The sequence below is a fragment of the Rhodnius prolixus genome, unplaced genomic scaffold, assembly GCF_049639745.1.
Source record: "Rhodnius prolixus isolate KJV_2025 unplaced genomic scaffold, Rpr scaffold_12, whole genome shotgun sequence".
Taxonomy (NCBI): Eukaryota; Metazoa; Arthropoda; class Insecta; order Hemiptera; family Reduviidae; genus Rhodnius; species Rhodnius prolixus.
Genome location: NW_027411635.1, coordinates 3956537 through 3976609, shown reverse-complemented (window position 1 = coordinate 3976609; position 20073 = coordinate 3956537). Strand labels below are relative to the sequence as shown.

At 34.3% G+C, this 20073-nt stretch overlaps 1 protein-coding gene across 1 annotated transcript; it reads right to left on the bottom strand.

Moving 5' to 3' along the window:
- Positions 1-428: 428 nt before the first annotated feature.
- LOC141461602 (tetraspanin-2A-like) lies at positions 429-15322 on the bottom strand. The gene is made up of 4 exons (XM_074142740.1): positions 15124-15322; positions 12958-13155; positions 10818-10997; positions 429-5132 (listed from the first exon to the last, which is right to left on the bottom strand). Exons 1-4 carry the CDS (start codon positions 15193-15195, stop codon positions 4881-4883), a joined length of 702 nt encoding a protein of 233 aa, XP_073998841.1. The 5' UTR covers positions 15196-15322; the 3' UTR covers positions 429-4880.
- Between the last annotated feature and the right edge of the window lie 4751 nt (positions 15323-20073).

Genomic DNA, 20073 nt, shown 5'->3' with positions numbered 1-20073 from the left:
AGAAAAGAAAGAAAAACGTTATGAATAATCACCTTGTTTTTCGGGTATCCCAAAGGAAATAGTCCATAGGTGTCAAATCCGGTGAACGAGATGGTCATTGAATAGCCCCCTGTGTCGATATAACACTATCAGGTATGTAAAGAGATTTCTCGATAGGCAATTTGATGGGCGTGTTATATCGACACGGGGGGCGATTCAGTGACATCTCTCTCACCGGATAAGAAAAAGTAATTGCCTATTTTTTCAGGCAGGCTTTACGTCCAACTACCACAATTAGGTGTCGCGGAATGAGGCGATTAGCGAACATACTCTACTGTAAATTTCTTTTATTAACCATTAAATAAAATCCTAGGCCTAGGGACCGGGATTCGAGATAGAAGAGTAACTGAAACGTTCAAGAAAATGGTTTGGTAAATGAAACATACAAATTGTACAAGATAAAACTTTTAATAGAAAAGAAAAATACAACTATCTAAACTCCTTTACATTTTACAATTATCTTAGTTTACAAAATTAGATTACATACATACAAAATACATTCTAACCTAATAGAAAATAAAATAAAAAAATATGTAAACTTCATTGACAAAAACAAGCGAAGAGACTTGCTCAATTCAGAATGCTTCAGCTTAGGCAGGCTGAGGCAAACTCGATGGATTGGTACAATCAATTCAAAAGTCAAATTTAAAAAATTAGGAGATATACATGAAATTGCATTTTTTTTTGTGGATTCAAGGCCACATAGGGGGACTCATTGGGTTGGTAATGAAGCTGCAGCGGTCGAAGAAGTAGCACAGAATGTTTAGGAGCAGCCTAAGCCATTGAAATGAGAGTTGAAGACACAATGTTGTAAAAGTGGCAAAGCTGGAGGCTTATAGTTTTAAGGTTATATATTTTTTTTTTTTACGGGGTTGAAGTTTGGTTTGAGAAGAAAATTAAGAAAAAGTAATTGCCTATTTTTTCAGGCAGGCTTTACGTCCAACTACCACAATTAGTTGTCGCGGAATGAGGCGATTAGCGAACATACTCTACTGTAAATTTCTTTTATTAACCATTAAATAAAATCCTAGGCCTAGGGACCGGGATTCGAACCCAGTACCACAATACATATTAGCTTCGCAGGTCTCGCCTCTAACCGCTCGGCTACCGTGGTGCCTGAGTAGTAAATTACATCCTTTTTGTATTTAAAACTATTTTTTCATTTAGGACAAATTACAATCATATTTTTAATGAATTGTTTCTGAAGATGTTTTCAAAAATAATTTAGGCAACATGATATGATCTCTTTAAGTTATGAAATAAACATTAATAGTTGACAATCATTAATAATTATTTAGTAATTAGTCATTTCTTTCAACTTTGGACAGTTGCAGGACACAAAAAGAGAGAGCCGGTGCTAAGGAGGTGTTAGCCTAGAAAAACTGGTTTTTCAGTCAAAGCTAAATTGCAAAACATTTGAGCTTGATTAAATCTCAAGATTTAATTTCTTGGATTAAGAAATAATCTAACTGCTACAATAAGTTTCTAGGTGCTGTCTATGTGATTTCAATAAAAGATCAGAAAGGCAGTCAGCTTGATTACTGGGTATCCTAAATTCACTTGCATTAATCAATAATATGTATATGCATTTTTACAAAGTTTAATACTTTGGCTCATAATATAAAATATTATGCTAAAATCTTATTCTTAATAAAATTGTCACTTATTTGCATTTATTTACTCTATTTCGAGAAGATTTTATTAGCTTTTACCTTGAACTTGTTTTAATAAATGCAGATTACGTTAAAAGTATTCAAGTAGAGTACGTTTTATAAAATAGCATCTACTACAAGTGAACTATTATTAGGTAAGTACAAACTTAAAATGGTAGAAAATTACATTGAAATATACTGTACCGGTACAGGTCAGCATTACAAAAGTAAGATTAGATCGTTGGTGTACGAGTAAAGGATTTATTTTAATTCAGTTTCCCTGATATATTTTGTTTCTGATTCCTTCTACCTAATCTATTCATATAACTAATCTTTTGCAGACAAAACAACTAAACTTAGGGGTATGTTTTTAAAACTGAAGACAGTGACGTGTATGGTTGTTTAGGGGGCTCACCAATTTTCAAGGAAACCTAAATGAAATTATAGTAAAATTTAAAATAGTAATGTTTTCAAATTTTATGGTTAAATTTTCAGAGTTATTACATATTTTGATTTTAAGGTCCTCCTAAGTCAACAAAAAAAAAACAAACAAAAAATCTGAATACAATACAACAAATTTTCTCTCACTTCGATTCTCATCTTTTGATTCTATTTAACTCAGTGGTTTAATGAATAGAACGATACCCTAAGTTTCCGAGACATAAACTCCTGTCAGACGATGATCTAATCATGTCAGCAAATATGCTGCTTCTGTTTGCATTGATTTATTTAGTATTTAGTATTTATGTAGTATATTTTCTATTGTGAATCTACTAAATTTTAGCAATTTAAATTTAGTCTTGAATCAATTATTCAATTATTAGTAAACATTAGCATGTGTTGTACTGTGTACAGTATGTGAAAAGTAAAATTTGATTAAATAAAAGAAATATTTGAACAGATTTCACAGAGGCCAATCAACTAAAATTGCTGTTACTGTTTATTACAACCAGGACAACCTTATGAGAGAAAATTTAAAAAAACAAAGGCAGTGAAAGGTAAGAAAAGAATTAAAACTTCGTATACAAGTTTAAGAAGGTTTTAAATAGAAAAGAAATGAAAGAGTTAAACTAACTGAGGCAGAATTTACTGCATACGAGGGTAGTGCTGCTTAATAACTTTTTTTCCCCTAAATCCTGCCCTGTAATCTGGTGGCTAGGAAATAAACTAATTATGGTTGTAATAAATTGATTGATAAAAACGTTATCATAAATCATGGTTTGCTAAAATAGTGAATTCAAAGAAAAATTGGCTCCGTGTTTAATAATTAAGTTATGTCATTTTAATCGTTTGTTTGTGCCAATTTTGAGTTACATAACATCTATGAACTATATTCCTTAGACTTTGTGTAACAGCGGTTGAGTGCAGCGAACCAAAGTTGTAACTTGGTCGTAGTGATACAGACAGTACGTTTTATCGGTGTGTGTGTGCACATAGTGTGTTCCGAGTGTTATTATTACCTTCAAGTTTTCTTTTCCTTCAATTTTAAGAGGTAAGTTTTCCTTAAACATGAACTTGGATTGTGGGGGAGTATCGGGAAGGCCACCCGATGATATGGAGATGAAGTGGAAAAGGCTGGATAAAGTGGTAAGTATTAACGACGCTATTTCAAAGCAGACAGTGCCCGTAAGTAAAAGTACAATTACTATGGAGTATAGAAGTACTGATTTAGGGCCATTTCACATAATTATTGAAAGTAATAAACGAGACCAAAAAAGGGATCGCTAGGATACATCCAATGTCCATTGGAAAAATACTTTTTGAACATCACCCAGAAATCTCTCAAAATATTGACAACGTAAAAAAAGTTGGCATAAATAGGTTAAGGGTTGAATTGAACAATGGAGTCTCATCCAATAAATTGCTGGGATCTTCATTGCTCAAAGATAAAGGATTTAATGTGTACATACCGAGATATCTATTGCAAAGAAGAGGGGTAATTAGGGGAGTGGATACCGAATTGTCTGAGGCCGAAATAAAAGAGGTTCTTAGAGGTCTACCTGGGATTCATTACGAAATATTAGAAACGCGAAGATTGAAACGGAAAGTTACAAATAGGGAAACTAACAAAGTGCTTTGATTACAGTGAGGGGACAGCAATTACCGCAATATGTATATATCCATTATGTGAGGTGTGAAGTGAACAACTACATTCAAAACGTAGTACAGTGTAAAAACTGTCTTCGATTTGGACATTTCCAGGATCAGTGTAAAGGGAATAAAAGATGCGAGAAATGTGGAATGAACCATGATGTATCTGCATGTTCGGAAGATAACCAGCCGAAAGGCGTGAACTGCAGTAGTGGTAGTCATAGGGCATCTAATGTGAATGCTTGCCCACAATATAAAAAAGAGAAATCGCTAAATCAGTTAATGGGAGAAAAGAATATCTCATATCTAGATGCTAAACAATTGTTGGCTAATAATTCTTTCGCTGCCCTAGCGGGGAGGTTGGTTCCAACAGTGGATAGTCTTAAAGAATTTCCCTTATTAAGCAAGAATGGCGGGAGTAACAAACCTTCTGCTTACACCACCTCATCTAAGAGAGCTAGGAAAAGGAACCATAGTGTAATCTCCCCTAGTTTTGATAACACAGTAATTAAAGAGCTATTGATCCAGCCAACCGAGAAAAAAAATAAGCCGGGGACCTAATATTCGCAAACCCATACCATCCAACGCAAATAATTAAGGACACCAATCCTTTACAAAGTAACTCAAACATAGATATTCTTTTTGAAGCGGTTTACTCTATTTTAAAGAGTATGAACAGTACTGAATGGAATAAAATGCCTGATGACAAATTAAAAACAATTATTAGGGATAGAGTTATAAATTTGAATGAAGCTATATAAGTTTCTAGTGAATATACAGACGCAACTAAGTTTCTTCTTCTAACCATAAATAAAACATGAATAAATTAAAAATCTTACAATGGAACGCAAGGTCTGCCGTTTCTAATAAAGGTAGCCTAGAAGTCTGTTTGGAAAATGAGGAAATAAATGTTGCAACAGTAAGTGAGACTTGGTTTAAACCAAAGGTAATTATAAAATTTACTTATGTCTGCAAATGATATCTAATTGATTTATAAATGTAGAAATAATATGCTTTTCTCCTAGTAGTACGAGAAATAGTTGCATAGTTACAAAGTTTCTTGAACACGACACTATTTTAGTGACATTCACACACATTTCATCGTCTTTCCTCTTCTTTTTGGTGTAATTGTATTAAAATTGTTGATAGAACGATATTGACAATTTTCTTAGCACACAGAAGTATAGCTAGCCCAGTAATCCAGGATGAACGTTGTTCCAATAACCATGTAATTTCATCTGCACAACCATAATAGAAAGCATTACCGGTGACTGTGTCTCTACACTGGGCTGGAATGGCTCTGCGCAAGTTTATAAAATCGTCCACACCGCTGCCTCCACAGCAACCCATCTGCAAAATATAAATACATTTTATGAGTAAGCAGTCAAAGTTTGTTCAAAACTTAGTCAAATTTTTAAGCTCCGATATCAGCAACTTTTCTTTTTGATGCTCGCCCTTCGCAAATTAGCCATTCGGCGCCAATAAAGTAGTCTAAAATAGACTTCCCAGTATTGCTGCTTTGTTTTGTCGTATTGTTCAATTGCTGTCCTGGTAGCAGCGAGCACGTGGCATACACAGAGGTGGTCAGCATCCACTCTACTGTCATGGCACAAAGGACAGACATCAAGTAAGCTTTAAGACAGTGTGGCCAGTTTCAGAGACGGAAAGTAGCCGCTCCTGGGTCTTGACAGATTGCTAAGAACGGGTGCATCACACAATTTCGCTCAGCCACAGTCCTGTAAGCGCTTCTCGAAAGGCCCTTGATAGTGTGCTCTGTCGGGACTTTGTTGATCTCAAACATGAATTCGCTACTGGCTAGGGAAAGAGCACTCTTTCATGGCCGACCCTCACAAGCACTGAGTTCTTTTCAGCAAGCGCTAGTCAGAGAACTGTCAATAGGCTGATTACTGCAGACTATTGTCTAAGTCTAATGACTAATTCTAATAGAGATGACTAATATCTCTCCATCAAAGTTAGAGGCATTTAGCGCCGACTGCCACGGGGTTCTCAAACAAATGAATTAAAAAGGCTGCGGCGATTTTTCTACTTCTAAGGTTGGATGAACTCTTAGTATGGATATGAAGCCGGTCTTTTACGAGTACCTTTCATATAGGAACTGGAGAGTTGCCACTCTCGGTACGATTTTTAAACAAGTTCCAAAGAATAGAGGGATAAATTTTTAAGAAAACCAAAAGCTTGTGCTTAAAGTTGTGTTTAAAAATTAAAAAAGCAAATATATAAAGTACATAATCAAAACAATCGAAGAGGCAGCGGCGTCAGCCTCCATTACAGTCGCCTAAATTTAACCTCTCTGACTGTTCTCTTCTTACACAGCACACCTTCTTATCATATTAAGCACGAATGAAGGCGCACATCCTTGCAGAAACTTGGTCAAATATGGAAATACGAGTTTTCAGGAACTAGACACTGCCAATCAGAATTCCAAAAAAGTCAACAAGCCAGATTTTATTGTTTAATAAAATAAAATTTGTATTTTAATAATTTTTGTATTGTCCTTGAGAGTGATACTGTTAGTTGTCAAATAATTTCTTAATTTCATCTCCTACTTTCAACTTTAATAGTATTATTGTAGCACTAGTTTGATTGAAATCTCGGTTCACCAAACATAACATATAATTAAAAACAGTAAAAAGCAATTAGAATTGGGAAGTTAGTCATCCCAGAATGGCACCTTAATCCCACTACATTCACAAGCGTTTAACTATATCATAGACTGAATACGATCCATAGACCAACACAATAGAACAATGTGGCCGAGATGGGACCAACTGTAACAAATCACATAGCCTACATCTGCACAACTAAACATAATAGGAGTAATCATGCGGAAATTAAATTCACTATCCACAAATTAACTTAGCCTTGGGCCAAACTCGGATGAATAAAATAACTATTCACGATCTAACAACATACAAGAGAAAGAAATGAATTTTTTTGATGAATTGACAGTACAAATATATGATTAGATTAAATTCAACTAGCCAATATTTGAAACAAATTAAACTAATATTACGAGTATAATCAAAACTGCTAATCTCAAAAGAAAAATCTGATCCTTCACTGCAAAAAAAATAGTTGTTTTGCCTCAAGAACAAGCGATTCTACAGTATAAAAATAGTTGAGAATCGTGATGACCAGACAATGAAGGGAAGTTCAGTCAGTTAAAGCGGTTGGGAGCTAAGGGGAGATATTCAATTCCAACAAGCCGAGTTATTTACTTTATACTCGAGAGAGCAACTACCGATGATCGGGGTCAAATGTTAGAAATTGAATGAGTTATTACTAGAAATAAAGGTTAGTTCACATTGATTCAAAACAAAAATAAATGTTTTAATCGCCTGGTTTCTGTTTGTGTATGAACGGATTCTTTTTTGTTTTTAACCAAATAGGTTCAAAATTATTCCGTTAACATATAAATGATGCTTCCTAAACAAAGATTTGTAAACCTGTCGACTTAGATGATTTTATCCCTCCAAATTGTAGGATGAAACTACTAAATATAAAAAAAATTAATAAACAAACTCAAAACAACATGATTATTTACAGGTTTAGTTTCACAAATGTCTTCGCCATCACTCTAAATATCTCATAACAGTCTTTCAAAAATCACTTATTCATACAACGTCTTACTATTTATTTTAAAGCATCGAAACCTTCTATGTCACTCAACCTTCTAACCTGCTACCTCCTTCAACTAGTACATCCCACAATGTTCTCGATTATGGCTTCAACGATATATCTTCAATCTGTCGCATAGTAACTACTTGCACGTAAGTTCATCATTCTCGTCTTTCAGATTTGCATTTACAATGCAATGTTTTCGTCTCTGCAGAAATAATATTGTGGTATGATATTAATGGGGAGGGCAGTTCCCGATTTCTATCTTATTGTGCCCTTCCCTCCTCTAAGGATAACTGCTGCTAGAAGCAGGGCAGCAGAGACTGTGTAAGGATTATCCATTGCTGAGTTTGAAATAATTGCTTAAACACAAATCTCTCTATCTTGCTGAGAGGTGGACAAAGAAATTAATCTTCGAAACATAATAGAGAAGAGTTTGGCGGAGGGAATGGAGTATATGGCGCTAGGAAGCAAGATATTTCCCTTATAGAAGTTCAATTTCCTAGGATATTGGCCTAATCGTGTTTGAAGAAATTTTTGCAATCGGAAATACCTTTTTAATTAATAGTTGGTTCCCTTTCTTGAAAGTTGCTCTGTATTCTAAGGATGAATGGCCCAGAGACGTCTCTCTTTCTGGAGCTTTCCTAGAGCAACAAGTTTCCCTTAATCTGGGAACATCCAGGCATTGTTGAGGGCTTTACGAACTAGGTGGAGAGGCTCCACGCTACCTGGAGAGCCTTAGTAGTTTACTAGTGGTAGTTAACCAGAAGTATTTCCTCAACGGACATTGACTACCCTTAAGAGGATACCAGAAGAAGCTCGGGGGTATGGAACGTGATTATAACTATGGTGTGAAGAGATGGAGGAAGTTCCGATAGATTTCTAGGATGACTGCGCTGCCATTATCTAAGCAAGAATTAGAACCTTAGTAAGTTACAAGGAACTAGAGGAAGGTATAATTTTCCTACAACCCTCTCAGATTCTGAAATTTCTTAGACTGTATGGTTTCATCTAGCACCATCGAGGGAGAAACAATAGAAGATCCTGAAGGTAGCAATGCGAAAACAAAGATTGTGTTCTGGAGCACCAAAAATATTTCTAGAATTTTACCTTTTACAGATTAGTTGGAATTGTAGCGTTATAAAAGATGTTTCTGAATTCTCATTAAATTTTCTCAAACACAGTTGAGAAATATTTATAACGCTTGGTATGGTTAATTGCTTCTAAAACAATTTATTTGAAACATTATTCAGAAAAAGTTGATTTTAGATGCGTTCTAAGATTTAGATACAACTCTAAAATCATTTTTACTTACGATGACAGGGTTGGAAACTTAATCAGCCTATATAATTTTCAGGAAGGTTCAATATAATTCGAAAAAAAAGGGGTTAACAATTTTAATACCTTTTGGTGTTTTCATATTACAGTTCTCATCGCATTCAAAGGGCCCTAGAATGTATATTTTCTGTTGAAAATATAATGCGATCGCAATACTTGAAAGAGCGAAATTTGGATGTTTAAAGTTTCACGAGTCAGTTTGAATAGTTCGGCAAGCAAGTTGTTTACGTAGTAGAGGTAAGTAATAAGGAAACTGGCGATTAGATGGTTAATGTAGCAGAAGGTCGACATACTGTCCAGCGTTACCAATCTCCTCACTGTTTGCAATCTAGAGATGCATTCTATTATTATTTTTATTATTAAATTCTATTTTCTATACAAAACAAAAAAGAGAGTCTGGTATGAACACTTACAAGGCTTTGTTATCACTGTTCTCGAAGTTCTATGTAGCTCACAAATTTTTACCAAACTCTCAACGTTTTCAGACATTTAATTCTTACCAACATTTTACTGTATGTAACTTGTGCATTATATTATAATGTAAACTTAGCCCAAATAGTTTTTGTTTTTGTTTTTTTAAATGATGCAAGAGAAAGTTATAAATACATGTTTATGGAATGTACTTACGGACTTTATTTATACAGGGTGTTCATTTTAAGACGGCTCAAATGCATTTCATGCTTAAACGGTTGATCTGAGCAAAAAATGGTAGAGAAAAAATTTGTTGCCCGTCACCTCTAGTTTCAGAATATGTGACTTGATTTTTTTATTCCTGCCCGCATACGCGGGCCTCAAAGTTGCCTCCTCAGATTCAGAGAGCAGTTGATAACCTCCAGGCTAACCTGGCTTGCGAGCCAGAGAAAACACCTTTGATGGCACAGTACATGCTGCACAAGCTGCGTAAAGTGCATTATTTGATAAATTAAGGAATAAGTTTAATCCTTTACATGAAAGATATTGATCATTTAAATATGTGGCAGGAGGTTTCCAATTTTTTTGGTAATTAAACGCAACTCTCCTAAAATTACCAAATAATTATTAAACCTTCTTGTTTGTAGCAGATGTAAAATTAATTTTTAGCCATTTTGTGTATGCTTCAGAACATCTAAAGCTCTTAACATTTGATTTTTCTTAGAAAAATCACTCGGAAAACGACTTATTTCCCGATATTAAGAAAAATACTAGCTTTACTGCTTGGTAATATTTTTAGTACAAAGGGGATGAAAATATACATAACAATGACCTATCGCGTGCTCTTTTTTTTTTTGATAACAAGTTAAAAAATTGAAATATGATTAATAAATACCAGATTTTGAAATGGCCTAGCACCTTTAATTTTGAAGATATCGAATTGCGGTTTCCGGTTTCTTTCATAACTTTTAATACTCTTTAAAACTGTCTATATGAAAATAGGGGTCATCTGCAAACCCTCACTTTTGGTCGCGCGTCAGCCGCGTATGCAAGCAGGAATCAAAAATCAAGTCACATATTCTGAAACTAGAGGTGACGGGCAACAAATTTTTCCTTTACTATTTTTTGCTCAGATCAACCGTTTAAGCATGAAATGCATTTGAGCCGTCTTAAAATGAACACCCTGTATATTTCTTTGTTTTATTTATCTTGTAAATAAAGTATTATTATTATTATTATTATTTTTTTTTTTTACGGACCTTTACAGAAAAGTCTAGGAGTCATTTTCGAAAAAGAGAACCAAATATTAATTAAAGAGATATTTCTGATTAAGCAATTATTTTTCAAACAAGATTTTAGCGTCAAATTTTTGAATCCCTTATCAGAAAAATGATAATTTACGGCGAAGCTATGTACCCTCTTTCGTAGAAGAACTCTTAATAATCAAGTGTCTTCATCATTAGGATTAGCTCAGATAGGAGGCTCAAGTTGGTGTTCGTAGGATGGCTCATGTTGGGGTTGTTGCTTTTTCTTCGTGGGAGAGCTCAAAACGTTGCTGAAATCGTAAGGCATGTGCCCTCCACAGTGGTAAATAATAATAATAAGGTCTGACGATTCTCTAAGCTATTTAAGAATAGGAAAACCTACATTTTCCTGGACAGTGGCAAGAGCTACGGTTGCATCATCATTTTCTGGTGCCAGGTTGATCAGACGTAACATAACAATTTTGATAACTGGATGAATTGCTGATTTGTACGTGCTGTTGTCCATTAGTACTGCCGCACCCGCTAGGCCAAAAATGAATATCAAAAACTGCGATACTATGTTCTAGAGAAATAAAAATAGTACACCATTAGTTAAGCCTTATAAATTCAATTAAAAAATAATAAATTAAATGGTATATTTACACAGAAAGGTAGAATGGCCATCATAAGAGAAAAAGAAGTAAGATATACAATTTATAAGAACAAATTGTTTGATGATGTAGCACAGTGATTCTCAACCTTTTCTTTTGTCGTGGCACACTTTTAACAATTTCAAAATTTGGCGGTACACTAACAATACGATAAGTTTAAAAGTATTTATTATTTATTTAATCGTTTATTGTACAACAGAAAAAGTACTTTAAAAAATTTAACAAACGTGAATGCCTTGGTTAAAGTATTTTACTAATTACTGTGATAATAATCCATAATACACTGTGTAAAATAGTTTATGTTTATTTTCAATATAAAATAAAATAATATGTACTATAAAAACAACGGTATCTGTTTATTAAGGGATTAATTACAAGTTAGTAATAAGAATACTTTTAATGAGAAATTTGAGCTTGATGTTTTTTGATAATTTCGTTTGTATTTGGTGGTATAAATGATAATACTACTCTCATATAGTCTTCTACATTTAATATATAATTTTTATTGTATGCATTTCTAAAATTTGGCGGCACACTTCAAAACTTTCGCGACACCGTGGATGAGAATCACTGATGATGTAGCGTATTGTTTCTTTTCAAAAAAATACTGCAGTTCGCTCAAATAAAATAACTTCAATATTTTTTTTGTTTTTACCAAAATTTATAGCTGCTAACGTTTCCATAAATATGATGTTATTTTCAAGACAGTTACGAACATTTTTGTCTTACAAAAATATTTTGAATAAAGATGTATTTCCTTTTGACGCTAGTTTTCTTTAGCACAAGTTTCGGGTGTAGCTTTTAACATGATGATTACTTCTACCTTATTTATTTATTAGACCCAACCTCAATATTTCTGAAAACTATATTGTTCGGAATGCAAGAGTTGGGAGGACTTTCAAAGCACCATGATGCCAAAAATAACTTTTCTCAGGACGAAGCCAGTTGCTTGCGAATAACCACTGTGCAATATTATAACTTATTGATGCATTTGCAAAATTTCAGGGTGGTCGCTGCTATTGATGTTCTTTACTAGAACGGTTACAGCCTGTTTCAATTTGTTGAATGTCAGGTAACAAATCAATCTTTTGTGAAATAACTCCAGTCTATTATTGCATTAAACACCACGATTATTAGAAATCAAATAAGACATTTTCTAATTAAAATTAAATTTAAAAATTAAATTAAAATTGTTTTTATTATCAGTATATTATAGTTTTTATAATTAATTTGTCCCAAAGAATATCAGGCCATTCATACTGTAGTTACAGTATTGCTCACCAGGAAGCGCCGACATCAGTACACTGTACAATTTTTATTACAACTAGCTATAATAGTTAAACCCAGTTTTTATTTTCCCCAAACAATCCTAACATAAATATTTTAAGGGAAAATATTTCCATTAACATTATACATATGAAAAAGACAGAGCGACGAAGCCCAGTTATAAAAGAAAAATCAGAAAAAACTTATTTCAAAATTCTAGCATTTGATCAAAGTTCATGTTATATAGGTAATAAAATTGTCTATTGTAAGAAGTAGCATTTTGAAGGAAAACTTTGCCGTTTCAACCTTGTTCATCAACTAAGAAAGCATTTGTTTGAAGGCATTGGGAGAGTAATGTTTTTTTGCCTTCATAAAGTTTAAAAGATCAAGATATAGGTCCCAGCTGTAAATAGAAGAAATGAGATTGCTACTCTCCTAGAACCCTCAAAAAAATCCATTTTACTGAAAAAACGTTTCTAATAAAAGTATGAAGCCTCTTTTTATGTAAATAGTATATAAAATTAAATATATATATATGGAGATTAGAAAGCATAAAAAGTAATTGTCTCCTACTAAAAGTTACTTAAATATCTGATAATAACTTACAATGATGAGTAAGAACTGATTTGCTGTCAAGGTGGCCGCACAGCTGAGGAATCCTGAGGCAGAAATCAGGATGGAGGACACGATGAGGATGTAGAGTCCGATGTAGAATGAACGTATTTCTAAAATATCTACCCAATTGCTAACATCTGGATCAAATCGCAGCCATAAGCAAAGTCCAATCACAATGAATGCCACCACCTAGAGAACATAAATTTCAAATAAATATAAATTAAAATAAAGAAATAATCGTTTTTGAGGTATTTAGACAGCAAACTCAATTTAAAAGAGTCTTTTTATTAATATGGGTGGATACTAAATAATGAAGCTAACTTACATTCAGTGAAATTTCTCAAATTTGAGTAATTTTGTAAGGACTTTGAGACTTGTGTAGGTAAAAAAATGTAAAAAGCCTAATTTTATGTTATTTATCGAAAACATTTTTAAACATTGAAGTGAATCCTGTGATAAGAGGTTCGAGGAATATCACAGAATGTTGAAGATTTTCCTAGCCTATGTTGACGATGTGTTGATCATAGCGCGGACTAAAGAACTGGAAGTACCTTGTAAGAATCGCAGTCTGGAAATCAACGAGATAAAGACCAAATAAATGCGAACCTCGAGAGCCCAGTCGCGTGGAGAAGGAGAAATCCAGTTAAGTAATCACAGCTTCTCAACGTGCAGTGATTTTAAATATCTAGGGTCACTTGTTGCAATGACATAACCGCAGAAATAAAGGCAAGAATAGCGGCAGGAAACAGATGCCTTTTCGCTGTTCAATAGGTTTTTGCGGTTTAAGGTTATGTCCCTCAAGGCCTATAAGTAGCCTATAAAACATCGTCACATACTCCAGAGAAACCTGGGTGCTCAGCAAAGAAAGCGAAAAGCTACTCGGGGTTTGGGGACAGAAAAATATTAATTAAGAAAGATATTTGGCCAGAAGTGCGTGAATGGCGACTGGAAAATCAGAAATAACCTTGAATTGATGGGAATTATTGGGAGAGAACCAGACATAGTCGCCCAAATAAAGAAGGGGAGATTGAGATACTTTGGGACACGTGGAGAGGATGGCTGCGGGGAAGGGTGCCCCAAAAAACTGTTTAAAAAAACCCAGGAGACAGAAGAATTCGAGGGCGTCCTCGACTTAGATGGCTGGATGAAGTGGAAGAAGACCCTTCGTCAGGTTGGAGTAAGAAGATGGCGCCTTAAGGCCGTAGACCGCGATGAATGGGAAAAACTTGTTGAGGAGGTCCAGGTCCTACTTTAAGGACTGTCAAACCAGATAGTAAGTAAGTTGAAGATTTTCTTTGTGGGCAAAGAACATTCAACTTTGATATTTCGTTTAGGCGTTACCAGATGACCCAGAAATAAAATTTTACCCAATTTATTTATTAGATTTTTTTTCTTTTTCGCGTTTTTCTATAAAGTGTGCATACACAGTACTAACAATGCAGTTACATCCACTTTTATTTAAAACATTTTTTCGTACTGACTTTTCTAATTATTCTGTACGTTCTATTTGTCAGCATGTTTTTACTTTCTTAAGGTAAGAACAAATATTGCGTTTAAGGCAAATTTTTCTATTTCAGTTATCACTGGAACAAATAGTATTTAAGAAAATGCGAGTGTGAACAAAATATCTTCAAAATGGGAAACTGAAAAAAGTACTACTTTATAAAAGTATTTTTCTCCTTTATCGAAAATGGTACAAACGATTTTTTTTTTTTTTTAATTTGACATTCTCACTGCTAACATCCAATTTGTTACTAAAATTCCATAGTTAATTAAAAATCCATTCTCTGTTTATCGAATAGATTTCTCAATTTACAATTTTTTTAATATTGCGTGCAAGTTTTAAAATTTGGAGTTTAATGGAAATGTGTTTAGATTGCAGTAAGAAAAATTCATATGAGTCTCCACACTTAGTATTATAATTAATTTAACATGGAGGCCAATTAATGTACAGCATTGCAAAAGTGAGTTTTCTATTACAATATAGATATACACGATTTTGAAGCTAAAAAAAAACATTGAAGCAGTCGGAAATCTAATTTATTGTTCGTACTTGTTAAAAAGTTATTTGAGAGTTTAATTTTACAAGCAAAGAGAAATTAGTTGAATGTAAACAAGAAAAAAAATGGATGGTTTGCCCAATGTAAACAAACTTACCCATGAAATCACATTGAAACAAAGTAAAATGTGGTTTATAATAGGAATAGCATCCTGTGGTTTGGCAGTCATGGCAAATAGTTTATATTAACGCCTTATTAATAAACAAAATCGGATTAAAATACGTTATACACAAAAACTTGATAACTAATAATAATGGTTTTTAGAGAAGGTGTAAACCTGAGAAATATTATCACCAAAATAAACATTGATAAGATAAAAGTAGAGGGTGGGTCCTATTTCTTTGGAACGTGACTAATAACAAAAAACTTTTTATATATGATTAACCTGTCCATTAATACGCTATTACAGACCATTGTTTTCAGCTAATGGTGCATGTGAAAATAGTATTGAGAACTGACAGGTGCGTTGAACTGGCTAAAGAATCGTGTCTAACATTCAGCCAATCGTGTAGCTTTCCTTTAGGCTTTAAGCAAATATTTTCAAAAAAAAAAAATTATGAGCTCAATCAATAAATGAGCACGTGCGTTCACGAATTAAACCAAAGACGTGTTTCTAGCTAGCTTTTTTTTTTTGTGCTTGCGCAGTAATCCATTCGAGTTGTGATTACCGTTAGTAGATAGAATTGAGGATCCGAACGCTAGAGCCTTTCGGCTTGCTCCGTTAGTTGCCGGAGAAATAAGGCACGCTTTAATCACGTTGTCATTAAATGCTCTGCTATTATATACGTTTAGAGAATTCAATCGTCATTTCGGGACCATCGCTGTTTTTCTTGTTAAATAAATGTGTAATTTTTATTTAATTGTGAGTTTCAAATTATCTTCTTTAAAATTAATTGGTCTTCGGCCGTTTTTGGGAGTTAAAAACACAAATAACTTTTCATATTTTTTATTCTTTTTCCAATGTTTTGATAAGCTCTGCCCGTTAGTTGTATAACGTTTTTTAAATAACTGATTTTGCAATGATTGGTACTAGAGAAAACTTCTCACAAGTTATTTGTGATATCATTAGGATTTATAAACATTTCAATGTTAAACAAATCAATTGAATATATGTGTATATATGTATGATATATGTATATTCTATAAATTATTATATGTTACGTTATTATTAAATGTTACTTTAAATTATATTTCTTTGTAACTGGGTGATTGCCCGTATTGTAAATAAATACATAAATGTAATATAAGTAACTTAATGTTCCGCCACCACGGTAAGCCTTAGATTTTTTCTCTGAGTTTGTCTTTAAGAGGGCGTTGGCCTAATTTGATCTCTTTCCCGTTATTTTTATTGCTTTGTTGAAATAAAAATATTGTTTATCGCAAGTAATACTAATGTTTTAACTAAATGGAATTCACTTAAGTTTTAAGGACACCAACTGCTAAGCGCGCAGCATGTTGAAACGTAATTTGAAGTGCAAAATCTTGGTATGCAAGACATCATGGGGCTATTTACTTTTCAAACTCTCCCAATTTTTGTAGCAAGAGTGTAATACGAGGTGTGGCCATTAAATAACGAGACTATTGCTGTAAAACATTTTATTTTAAATTTATACATATTTAGTTATCATCATCTTCAATATACACCCCTCCCCTATCCCTACAACGCTCCATGCGAATTTACCATCGTTCGAAACAGAGCTGGAAGTCTTTTTCTTTGGGCTCCTGCATGACGCGTGCCGCTTTTTCTTTCAAAGCTTCAACGGACTGAAATCGTGTTCATTTTAATGCAGATTTGACTTTGGGGGAACAGATAAAAGTCACATGGGGCCAGGTCTAAGGCGAATAAGGCGGATGGCCTAATACTGGGATGTTGTACTTGGCTAGAAACGTCTTGACAGACAATGCAGTGTGAGCCGGCGCGTTGTCTTGATGGAGAACCCATGGACTTGTTCTTCCAACAAATCGGGTAGTATTTTCCTTACTCTTTCACGGAGTTGAGCAAGCACCTCACGGTAGTAATGTTGATTAATTATAATCGATATTTTCATCCGTTTTAAACGTGGAAGGGCGACCCGGGCGGGGTCATCATCTCCGACGTCTTCTCGGCCATCTTGGAAACGCTTGAACCACTCAAAAACTCGCGCACGTGATTACGAGGGTCGTTTGAAAAGTACGTGCAAAGTCAGAGAGATAGCACTACTGGCGCGTATCGAGGTTATGTTTAGTTAGTAGCATCTCTTGGAAGAACACCCACCAAGTTTTAGCCAGATCGGTCTATTTCTTTGTGTTTGGCATTCGTTTGAATCGAGGAAGTCGAGTGATTTTCAAAAAATGGACGAAAAAGAATTTCGTGTGTTGATTAAACACTACTTTATGAAAGGCAAAACGCCTCAGGAGACTAAAGAGAAGCTTGATAAACATTATGGTGACTCTGCACATTCGATTAGAACAGTTTATAAGTGGTTTCAAAATTTTCGGAATGGCCATATGGGCACAAGTGACGCTGAACGTTCTGGACGCCCTGTTGAGGTTACTACTCCAGAAATCATTGATAAAATCCATGATATGGTGATGGATGACAGAAGAGTGAAGGTGCGTGAGGTTGCTAGTGCTGTGGGCATCTCGAATGAATGGGTACATAATATTTTGCATCAACATTTGGATATGACAAAGCTATCCGCAAGATGGGTGCCGCGATTGCTCACGCTTGACCAAAAACGAAATCGTGTAAGGACGGTTTGCAGCTGTTCCAGAAGAATCCGCAGGACTTTAAGCGTCGTTTCGTCACTGTGGATGAAACATGGATACATCACTACACTCCTGAGACCAAAGAACAATCTAAACAATGGGTTACCAAGGGGGAATCTGCGCCAAAAAAGGCGAAGACCGTTCCTTCGGCTGGAAAGATTATGGCGACTGTCTTTTGGGATTCGCAAGGAATAATCCTCATCGACTATCTGGAAAAGGGTAAAACTATTACAGGTGCATATTATTCATCGTTATTGGACCGTTTGAAAACCGAGCTGCAAGAAAAACGCCCACGATTGGCCCACAAAAAAGTCCTTTTCCATCACGACAACGCACCAGCTCACACCTCAGCAGTTGTGGTCGCAAAATTAATGGAAATAGGGTTCCAACTCGTTTCACATCCCCCCTATTCTCCAGACTTGGCTCCCTCGGACTACTATTTGTTCCCCAATATGAAGAAATGGCTGGCGGGAAAAAGATTTTATTCAAACGAGGAGGTGATTGCAGAAACGAATGGCTATTTTTCAGACTTGGACAAATCCTATTATTCGGAAGGGATCAACAAACTAGAGCAGCGTTGGACGAAATGTATAAGCCTAAAAGGAGACTATGTTGAAAAATAAAAAAGGTTTACCCCAAAAAATTAAGTAGTTTTTGTTTTTGCACGGACTTTTCAAACGACCCTCGTAAAATTCATCGCCCTAAACTTCTTTTAATAAAAGATAAGATTCAGTAGCGGTTTTATCAAGTTTGGATGTGAAATTTCACGACAATTCATTACTCTACTACAATGTGTAGTATCATGTTTTCGGCAAAACGAAACTAACACCTCTTACACGAACGACGATTCCGGTCAGACATATTTCTCTACAAACACGAGAGACGCTGCAATCGAAAGAGAAGGCTTTACGCTGCACAGCTGTCGGTCGTTAGGATTTGGTGCATGCATAGTTCTTCTGTAGCATCATCAGTCTCGTTATTTAATAGCCACACCTCTCTAGAGCAACCTGATTATGACGAGAAGATCCTTACCTCCGTTATATTATCTAAATCCCCTCCAAAGACTTGAAGCTTTGTATTATTCCACATAACACCGCCTGGAAAACTGTAGCTAACCGTCCAAATGTCTCTTAGGTACCTGCTCTGCCACACCCGTGACCAGTTGTCTGGAACAATCTGTTAATTGGTTACATGTTCCGCCTCCTTTAACGAAAAAAATTAAGGTCCACTTCCTCGAGTTTATTAAAATGGAGAAATTTGTTGTACCAATTTCGAGACCAGCGATCATGTTCACCTGCTTCATTTTATTCTCTAAGCACAACAAACCTCCACGAATTCTTTGGATCCACTTCCTTTTGTAAGTAAATCTCAGGAAACTTTTCATAGTTTCTCTCTTACTCAAATTTTTATAATTAGTTTTTCTGTTCATAAAAATATAATTTTTACTTCAATGCTAAAACATAAAATTTCAATAAAAAATAAAATATTCCAGATGTGACATTTTCTTCATTCTTCAATTAAAGACATTGCCTTTTCACTTACCTGATACATAATTAAACAAATTGTATAATATAAAGTAAAATTTAAGGGCTACACTCACAGCTTAAAGAGCAACCGAACCCTTAATTAAATTTAAACTAACGATTCAAAGTTAAAAGAAAACTTGTCACTTAAATTGAAATCATTGTAGTAACAGACAAGTCGTAGTATTAGTAGAATTAGAAGTAGTTTATTTAAAATTTAAGTTTATTTGCTACTAAGTAGTGGATAATTTCTTAGAAGAAGAAATACAAAAACAAATTTACTAATTGTTTAGTTCATACAAAAGTCAACAAAACACAAGAGACTGCTAGCATTGTGCTGCTATCTTAAGTTTACCACTTAAATTGAAATAATTGTAGTAATAACGTTGTATTTCACAAATGATTATAATTTAAGTAAACAAGAATCAGTTTACAACTAAATAGAGGATAATTTCTTAGAAAAAAAAGAAGAAAAAAAGTCTACACAATCTTTTTAATTGTTTAGTTACTAGAAAAGTCAAAAGATATCACCCTGCATTATGCTGCTATCTTAAGTTTACCACTTAAATTTAAATAATTGTAGTAATAACGTTGTATTTTACAAAAGATTATAATTTGAGTAAACAAGAATCAGTTTACAACGAAATAGACGATAATTTCTTAAAAAAAAGAAGAAAAAAAGTCAACACAATCTTTTTAATTGTTTAGTTAGTAGAAAATTCAAAAGAACTCAAAAGATATCACCCTGCATTGTGCTGCTATCTTGATTATAGTTA

Coding starts and splice junctions, on each gene's coding strand:
- LOC141461602 (XM_074142740.1), bottom strand. CDS start 15,195: ATGACTGCCAAACCACAGGATGCTATTCCTATTATAAACCACATTTTA. Junction 13,156..15,123: donor GTTTCAATGTGATTTCATGG/GTAAGTTTGTTT, acceptor TATGTTCTCTAG/GTGGTGGCATTCATTGTGAT. Junction 10,998..12,957: donor ATCAGTTCTTACTCATCATT/GTAAGTTATTAT, acceptor TTATTTCTCTAG/AACATAGTATCGCAGTTTTT.